The sequence below is a fragment of the Acanthaster planci genome, linkage group LG12 (assembly GCF_054643075.1).
Source record: "Acanthaster planci isolate LZ-2023a linkage group LG12, COTS_SCS, whole genome shotgun sequence".
NCBI lineage: Eukaryota > Metazoa > Echinodermata > Asteroidea > Valvatida > Acanthasteridae > Acanthaster > Acanthaster planci.
Window position 1 is genome coordinate 13,701,209 of NC_141788.1, and position 9,633 is coordinate 13,710,841.

The 9,633-nt window shown below is 40.3% G+C and overlaps 1 protein-coding gene across 1 annotated transcript in view; it reads right to left on the reverse strand.

Moving 5' to 3' along the window:
* kif2a (kinesin family member 2A) overlaps positions 1-9,287 on the reverse strand; it is a 29,982-nt gene extending 20,695 nt beyond the window's left edge. Inside the window, exons 1-3 of the mRNA XM_022249752.2 lie at positions 9,117-9,287; positions 6,774-6,868; positions 5,701-5,893 (exon numbers count right to left, since the gene is read on the reverse strand). Of these exons, the coding sequence (XP_022105444.1) occupies positions 5,701-5,893; positions 6,774-6,868; positions 9,117-9,171 (343 nt within the window). The 5' untranslated portion in view covers positions 9,172-9,287. The remainder of the gene's footprint in view (positions 1-5,700; positions 5,894-6,773; positions 6,869-9,116) is intronic.
* Positions 9,288-9,633: the final 346 nt, after the last annotated feature.

Below are 9,633 nucleotides of genomic sequence, written 5' to 3' on the forward strand. Positions count from 1 at the left end.
AAAAAAAGAACATACAGGTGCATGTACCCGTCGGTAGAAAATGTATGATACAAAGAGTACACAAAAGCTAATCTGAACTGCCACACCACTATAGCACCTACATTTCAATGGGTGTCGTGAAAGTTAGAAAGTTGCATCTCTACATCGTATCCCACACTGTAAACATACAGTACACAGCATACGGTATACGATACTCAAAACAGGTAAGGACCACTGTTTTCTTACCTTGTAAATTTTTTTTTCAAACAATTAGCGGGGTCTAGTTCTTTCATTTTTTGTTTGTGTAGATGGTGTTCTCATTGGAATAAATTTTTTTTTAATGTTTCAAAACATCAAATGCACATTTTCAGCAGTAAAAAAACTCATATAAAAACAATATACACAAAATCAAAAGTGGTCCTTAAGTTTTTTGAATAAGTGCACTAGCCTTCCATCCCTCCCTACTGTACGTAACCATGTAACTCAAACATGTATAGATGTATTACAATTTGAACTCCAACTACATGTAATGTGATTTCAGAAATGTGCATCTGCGTAGTAAGATGTATAGCTACTGTACTTGTGCACAGCTGTCCATGTACATTGTGCCTGTACATGTAGCTACACATACATGTACAATTGTACATCGTGCAATGCATACTCCCTTATAAATAAATTGATGTGCTTACAGTGCTAATAATTTTCATACAAATACAGAGAGACCAAGTAAAGCATACATCTCTCTGCTGTTCATGCAGTGGGCATGAAGTAATATTTCTGATACATGTTCTTTCTGTTCACCTAAAATAAGAACATGTATAATGCAATATATTGATTGAGACAGTGTATGATTTATGCAAGCAATGTGGAACACTCCTGAGTGTCTGAGACAAAAGGAAGTCATTCACATAAATGATACAATATTAAAGAATGTGCAGGTATGAACATGTACAGTACTGATACATGTACATGTACGGTACTTTCTATATGTCAATACATGTACATATCAGATGCTGTAGCATGCCTTTTGGTTAATCTTAACACTGACACTAACAGTCCTCAAACTCCAATTTCAGTAGGCTTTTTCACACACCGGGGGGAGGGGAGGCTATGTTTTAATAAGTTGTAAGTACCAGTAACCGATTAAGCCAATGTGTACATGTACATGTATTTGAGTTCCATAAAACAAGGAAAGAATGATTCTAAGCCTCCCAGAATACATGCATCACTCTAGAAAGAATGCATGCAGTACAAGTCATCACATGCACCACAAGGAGGTGAAAGAGAAGGGGTAGGGTTGGGGGAGTGTTCAGGTTGGGAGGAGGAGGGCAGACTGATGATCCAAGCAGCCACCGCATACAAGAATCCACTAAACTAAACTTCTGTCGAGTAATTTACAAAGGAATTAGTCAGTCATTGATTTACCATCTTCTGAAGCATATATGCATAGAAAGAGGCAGCAAAAGAGAGGAAAAAAAACTCAAGTTGATATTGCAATTGCATGCCCGATGATGTCTCACTATCTTAGAGCACGGAGCAAAACTGAAAACTGTAACAAATCTACGATACCACCTTCAGCAGTCCTTTGCTTTTATCTCTCACAAATGAACAATGGTTTTGTTACATGTTTAGAATGCACAAATTATGTGATGCATAGAGTCGGCACATGTACATAATTATCTTCATGTCACATGGAGTCTTTCAAAAGTACATGTACATGTATTACATGTAAGTGGTTAAGTCACCTGACACTGTTTCCATGGAGACTGAGCTGTATCTATCATCAATTTTCAATGCACTAAATGATTGCATTGAGTTTTTTAGGTCACTGAATCCTAAACAGCAAAGACAATTGTAAATGAATTGACGACATGCACATGTACATGTATATACCATGCTTTGGATTAATTAATTAATACGGCTTTATAGAGGTATCTGAGGGCATTCTGTCCAGCTGCTGCTACAGAGGAGCATCTCAGTGCCAGCTGTTCCTGGTACATGTACATATGTAAATGCACGGGTTCGTCTGGTGGGTGGAATACGTAAACAATAGGCCTTCATGGTATCAGTATAGTTCTGTCATCCAAGTCCTTCTGCTATGGGATGAGTCACCATTGGCAAATGCAAATTGGCATGACGGGGATGACACTCAGAAGCCATGATGACATCACACCAAGGGCAGGGACAAGATGGATGAGGATGACCTCTCAAGTATTTGGAACATAAATACTAAGAAATGAACATTCAGCACAGACATTTTCCTTAACGCCCAGTGTTGGTGAATTTGTTGTACATTACATGTAACGTAGGTTTCATCATGTAGTTTAGTTTTGTGAACTTCAATTAAAAATTGTATCTTTTCTTTCAAAAAAATCAAGATTTTTTCTTTACGTCAATCCGAAACTGAGAATGCACAAACAGTGAGTGGTTTAGTTGATCTGATATCATTCTGATCAATGCAAGCCACGAATTCAACTGGTTCACATAGATGTTCAGATACATGTAGGAATACACTGGATGCATCTGATCTATAAAAGGTCATTTCACATTCAAATAGATACATGTGGATCACAAAGAAACGTCCAGCAGCTCTCATTACATGTACAGCAATTTTGGGGTTTTCAATCTACAGTCTCATCATCGGGGCTTACCTATGCCATAGAATGCCATGTAAGCAGAACACACAATGATTAAAGTAATGCAATGTGCGTACACACACATGAATGTAGTACAACGTAATATAAATTTTTGGCACAATGCAGAGCAAGAGCATCTTTCAATATTTATAAACTGTGAACATATGAAATTCAAACATTATATTCATGCATTAACATTGTTTCAAATCCTTGACTTAAAGAGGAATTTCACTGAAGAAAAACAAAATGTATATCAATTACTAATACATACATACATGTGGACTCCTGATTGTTCTACATGTACATGTATTTAAAGCTCAATACTTGGGACATTCAGTTGATAAAGCCTTGTTCCAACCATGGAGCAGCCCCAACCTTGTACATGAACCCTTACATGTGATTTTATGTGCACCACAGATTGGAGCTTCAAATATACTGCAAAGGTTAAGAGGCAGCCCATTCAAGGATTAGTGTAGCCCTACATGAACACATGTATAAATACACATAACTTTTTGTACCGATATCAAACTGTATTCAGCTGAGCATTAGGGGTAGGCAGACTCCAGACATGGACATGCACTGGTACTGTACAGGTGTGTACATGTATGTGCTTGAGAGATTATGCTGAGTGTGCAGTCATGCCTGACAGAGCAAATAACAAGACAAACTGAGACATATTTCAGCAAATGTAACCTGACAACTTATTGCAGGCCTGTTTATCAGACTTCAGAAGTTGCCAAAAATGCAGTATGCTACATGGACAGTACATCAGTCGGGGCTAATGAGACAAAGCATCCTACAATGTCAATCAATAAACTGATTTCACCATTACACATTACACCTGTGCATGTACATTTAATTAGTATGACTAAGTATGGTTGCTTGTGAGGTTCTGCATAATGACCCCAACAATTCTGAACAATTTGAACCCCTAGAGCCAGGGTACACATCCACACAACATCCTTTCTAATTTTATACACTGTCGTGTCAGAGCACATGGAGCCCCATCATGGACATCATGGCTGGTTGCCCCTACATGTAATTATGCAGGTCTGGTGTCTGCCTCTCAGATTACCCTGTCCATTTGGAATTGATAATGTGATGACAGCCTTCTGAGTCAGAAAATACATGGTGTACCTGTGTGTTGCTCTTCACACAATTATATTACATGTACCGGTATGTTTACAATTTTATGCTTCTAGCTGAAGTCAAAATACAAAATGCAGATTTCCATACCCAAACATTTGGCACAGCAGGTGGGGAATAGTACCTGCACTTGTACATAGATTTTCTGAATGAATTGTTGGCACACTGACTGACACCAAACTCAATTCTGTCTGGAGTCAGATTTACCTGACACGGTGGACAAAACTTTGACACAACATTACCTATGGGCATTGCATAGATGCACAAAAGACCCACACTAGAAACTGAGGCTGTGTGCGAAGCAACTGGGTACGTCTGGAGTAAACAGACAAGACTATGGGAAAGGGCTATAGCCACAAGCCAGTGGATTCCATGGGCATGGTACTTCAAGTGGCACAATCTAGATCTGGCAAAGCCTCAGCTTTCATACACATACAATGTACATGTAGCTTTCAAAGATGTGTAGACTTGGGAAACCCACCTCACAACATGGGGCCAAGCAAAAACCTCCTGGTGTCTGTGCTGTACCCCAACTACAGCATCTGTCCCAACTAGAGTTGGGACCGTCCCAACTGTGATGCGGGGGTCGGGTCTGCTCAACAATGGTATAACATGCCAGTGTGTGCCAAAGCACATTGCAGTGTCATTCTGTATATATACTTTTAAATAGTAGAATCTAGTTTTTGTTTGTGGAATGCTTGAAACACCAAGTGTAAACTGGAAATACCTGAAGAAGGTTGAAAAATTGTAGACATTTACCGACTGAAATCGCTAGACATGTAGTTGGGACTGTTCCAGCAGTTGGGATTGATGCTGTAGTTGGGATGTAATATTTTCACTGGTTGCTGTGAAAGCAGTGACAGTGCTGTGGTCTAAATGCATCATAACAGCTCACAATTCAATGTTGCAGCGCCCGAGGTCATGGAAAGGGTTGACAGCAAATTTAGAGGTTAGCTTATTTACATTTGTGTGCTGAGAAAAAAAAAATTGGTAGAGAACCAGTCACAAGAAACACATAGTGCAAGAGATGTAGGGTGACCTACTGTACATGTACAGTACATGGTACATTCCCTTGGAAACAAATAGTTTATGTTCTTAGCAATGTATGAAATGGGGCTCCATGTGCTTTGTATATTCTTTTGACCTAACATGAAGTTATCATGGATGAAAATGTTTTAAAAGTCCTATTAACCCTAACCGCCAAGCATATTGTTTGGCTTACACTACACAGTACTACAAAATACTAAGTAATAGTCTGAGCCTGAAGGACCTAGTGCTACAGATTACTACTTCTGGCTAGGTTACTTCCATTGTTACTTGTACAGAGAACAATAAAGCCATGCATTCATAGTGCCACAGCACTGTATGGTACATTGTCTTATCTATTGTATCTTACGGCTTCACTGAACAATTAAGTCATGTCCTCTTACAAGCGACAGCGCTCAGTACTACATTTGACTACAAGTAGTAATTTGTAGTATTATGTAGGGTTAGGGTTAAACAAATCTCTAAAATCTAGTCTTCAAGGAAGTTATGTGTACATGTACCATGCATTCACAGTATGACTAAACTGCTGTTCTGACATGGTTTCCCAAATTTATTTTGAGGCATGCAATGAACCCATTAAAATGTGCCCAAATAAGAAAATTAATCAACTATGATAATAAAAAGTATTTGAGAGTGTCAAAATTGTATGTGCCACATTATCCAATCTCTACAAACTAACGCTTCACTTCCAGACTGAATTTCAAGAAACTAAAATGTTTCAAATGATTTGCAATTTATAACCAAGCTTTAACAGAATGAAGATGAAGCCCATCAACACGGGTTAACAATGCCACATGTGTTCGAGAAAAACCTGTATCAACCATCGAGGGCTTTGTTGCTTGACTTGCTGAGAAGTGCTGACTGACTTGTATGATGTAAGCATGACACATACCTCTATTCTGTTCTCTGGCTGGCTTAGCCACATGCTGCGGTTGCTGTACATTAGCTAAAGGCATTCTAGCACTGCTAGGCCTGGCTCGATTACTGGAGGCCGCAGGAGGGGGCTTGGTGTGGGGGATGGGAATGTCTTGAACCATCTCTGGGCTCAGCTCGGGGTTTAGAGCGTAGACCTGCGATATCTCTACCTACAGATCAACAAATTGACGGGAAAATCTCAACGAGTCTATGTTGTCAGTTTTTTGCACTGATGTTTCGGTCATCCGGTTAAGGGGAGTGCTATATATTTTACACTATTTTCAACAATCTTTATGTTTTACGGGCAGTATCCATGACAACAGAGGTTGTGCTCTTGTACATCAGATCTTTGTAAAATTACATGTATGTTCACTAGTCCTGTTTACAAGTTTAAAGCTATTGATTCATGTGCTTTGTACTTCAGACCAACCTACATGTACAACTTAAGTGTATTTCTTAACAAGTTATATGAACCATGTTGTTTAACTTAAGGGCACTAGACCTGTGATGTCGGTTGTATTGAGTATCCCCATTGAGGTTACAATTTACTTCACAAACAATGATCCTGCAAAGCACACACATTTAATCACCAATCAACAAAAGCAACAAGTTTACCACAGCAGAAAAACAAAGATCCTAGCAATGCTCGGTGTGGATGTTTCTGTCAAAGAGGGCATCAATATTTTGCTCACAAATATGAAAATTCATCAGCACAAAAACACACCAAAAAATTCTCAAGAACCCTCAAAGATGAGACAAATACTGACCGTGTATTTCAAACGTTCTCTCCAGCAAATATCTCTGTACTGGGCTCACTATTGGTCAAATGAGTCTAGCCAAATGCTTCAAATCTCAATCAAAGGGGCTCACCCACCAGAGGGAAGAAAAGTAGAATAAAAAATTTACCAATTTGGGTCAGGACACAATTTCTGGAGGGGATCCCACATACAGGAAATACTGGTTAGTTTGGTTTTGTTGCTCAATGCCAGCAGATGAGCTTCAAGACAATTTCCACCTTCCCAACATCGTTCATAGCGTACATGTACTTACCTCCTTTCCTTTGGTTTCTCCACGCTCAAACCATTCAACGGTAACGCTGTCTGTAGCTTTGCTGATTCCACTGATACATGCTGAGTGAACCCGACCTAGCAGGACCCAGGTATCAAACAAACAAAAAAGCATGATTTCACGGGCCCAAAAATGGAGAGGAAATTGAGATGCCGTCAACCACACTGGCCCGTGTTTGCATACCGTATACATACATGCACATGTAGGCCTAAATCACTGGTGAACTGGCATTGTCCCTAATTTTGTGAGGCTTAAGATCAGGTATACGCAGGCCGAGATTTTGCGACAGCAATACATGTACCTCTATGGGCGAACATGGTCCTCTAACGAAACCGCAGGAGTGCCCATATGTAGTCAGGGCACAAGACGTATTGACCAGGAAACAGTTGTTGGTAGCACTCCCAATCGTCACTATCAACAAGTCTTGTGCCCAGACCATGTATAGGCCACTCGTGCGTGTTTCTGGGAGGACCATGTTCGCCCATAGAGTTATTCGGCCCGAGTATTTGAATGGAGCAGGCGGCGAAAAGTTTAAGTGTCGTTCGTGTGTCCAGCAAAAAGGGTCGGATTTTGACAGATTTTGAAGTCGGATATATCATTACAGCCCCCCAAATTTTCTTTTGGCATTTAAAGAGCACCTCAAAGGAAAACATGTTTTCTCTGATTTTATCTGTTCAAATAAATATGGAAGCATCCACATCGAAAGCAGTGTCCTTTGTCTTCAGAGCTCAACTATAACAAGCTAAAAAGGGGGTTTTTTTCTGTTCATGCCAAGATGTGAATTCTGAACATATTGAATGTAGATTGCATCATTCTGAGAAAACAGAGAAACCGAAAGGAACCTTCGCCCTGTGTTTTGTAGCCATTTTCTACTAACGCTCCACTCAGTAGAGCCAGATCAGGCAGTAGCACTGCTCATGCTATTTGTTGGTGGCGTACTAGCCCCACTAGTGTGGCACGGACTCTCACTCCCGATCCATCCTTAGCCACAAATCCGTATACGCTATTTCGTGTCGGCGTACTGAACATTTCGCCGCACAAACTTATCATCGTGGGTGCAATTTCTTTTGCATACGAACATGATCCTTGACCTTTCCGTTTTCACTCACGTTATTCAGGTATTTTCCAGTCTTTTTGCCTTTATCCATTCAATCTAATGGGGCTCGCTCTCTCAGTCGCCATCTTTAAAATAAGATTGTTGAACAATATGTCACTTGACCCTTCATCGTCTTGACGGCTCTTCCATGTCAAGACATATGTAATAAACGAACTGAGCGATAAGATACTACATGTACCAATGGGCTCTTCCAAAACTTTGGCAGCAGTTTAGATGTCTTGACATGGAAGAGCCGTCGAGACGATGAGGGGTCAAGTGACATATTGTTCAACGACCTTATTTTAAAGATGGCGACTGAGAGAGCGAGCCCCATTAGATTGAATGGATAAAGACAAAAAGACTGGAAAATACCTGAATAACGTGAGTAAAATCATTCAATAAATGGTTTTTAGAAAACAGAAAGGTCAAGGATCATGTTCGTATGCAAAAGAAATTGCGCCCACCGAAAATGTTCAGTATGCCAATACGAAATTGCGTATACGGATGTGTGGCTAAGGATGGATCGGGAGTACGAGTGAGAGTCCATGCCAAACTAGTGGGGCTAGTGGCATACATGATTAATGCATTTCAAACTACATCATGTGTGCTCCCTTTGAAAAAATAAAAAATTTCTGTGAGCCAACACCATTACAAGATGCCTACCACACACTGACATAGAGCAGCTACATGACCATGCACTAGGGCCTACACCCAGCCCCTGGTTCCAATCCTCACAATGCACCTCTTCTTGATTTATCTTTTTATTGTTTACTACTCTTTTTTTCAAGATGTTTTTTCCATAGGCTACTTGTGGCTCTGAAGGGGGTTTTTCAAGTCTAAAATTTAAATCTAACAGGTCTACAAACTTACAATGATAAACAATGATAAAGTAACTTATGCATGAATTGGAAGGCTTAAACTTGAAAGTTAAATTAAAAGCAGAAAGCATCATCCAACTCAAATTGAAAAAGGGGACCACCACAGTCACTGTGAACACCATTCACAAAATAGAAGCGTCAAAACAAGGACCACGAAAGTACATAAAGCTGCAGCCTGGCCTAGGTCTTAGCCTAAGTAGACGATTTCCATGTAAAAACATCACAGACTGACAGACCGTGCGCGTGCACAGCACAACGTCAACCAGGCATGCCAGGTAGCACAGTGCCACTGCCTTGCAAAGAAGTGCTGCCTGACAGTGGACGGTCGAAAAAAAAAACATTAAAATTTACCGTCACTTCGCTGAATGTCCACATTCATGCCAACTTTTAGAGTACAAACATCCATTCTGGGTGCTTTCCACTTGACAGTGTACAATTAAAAAGCTGCAAACGCGAAATATTCTACAAAAACCCCAGCGCTTTCACACAGCCCCTAATTTCTCCCGTTGAAATTTTGAACAACCTGCTACGCGTGCGCAGACGTAAGTAGGGGAAAAAATCCGCAGAAACGTTAGTGCGCCCTCTTTTGACAGTGTGTACAAATCGCCCAAACCCGGACGCACAAATTTTCTGCTTCATTTTTAGAACGTAAAAAATAGGGGCGTAAACCCTGAGGGAGGGGGTTATATGTCCCCCTCTCTTTGACAGGAGATGGACTTTTGGGTCATCCCCCACACTTCAGTTTTGTGGTAAGAACAAGAGACGGATTTTGAGGTATTTTTCGAATTCCTTACAATCACAACACATTCAGTAGGCCTAAAAAGGTAGAAAAGTTAACGCTTTAGGCCTATGCCTTTTGATACTAAGG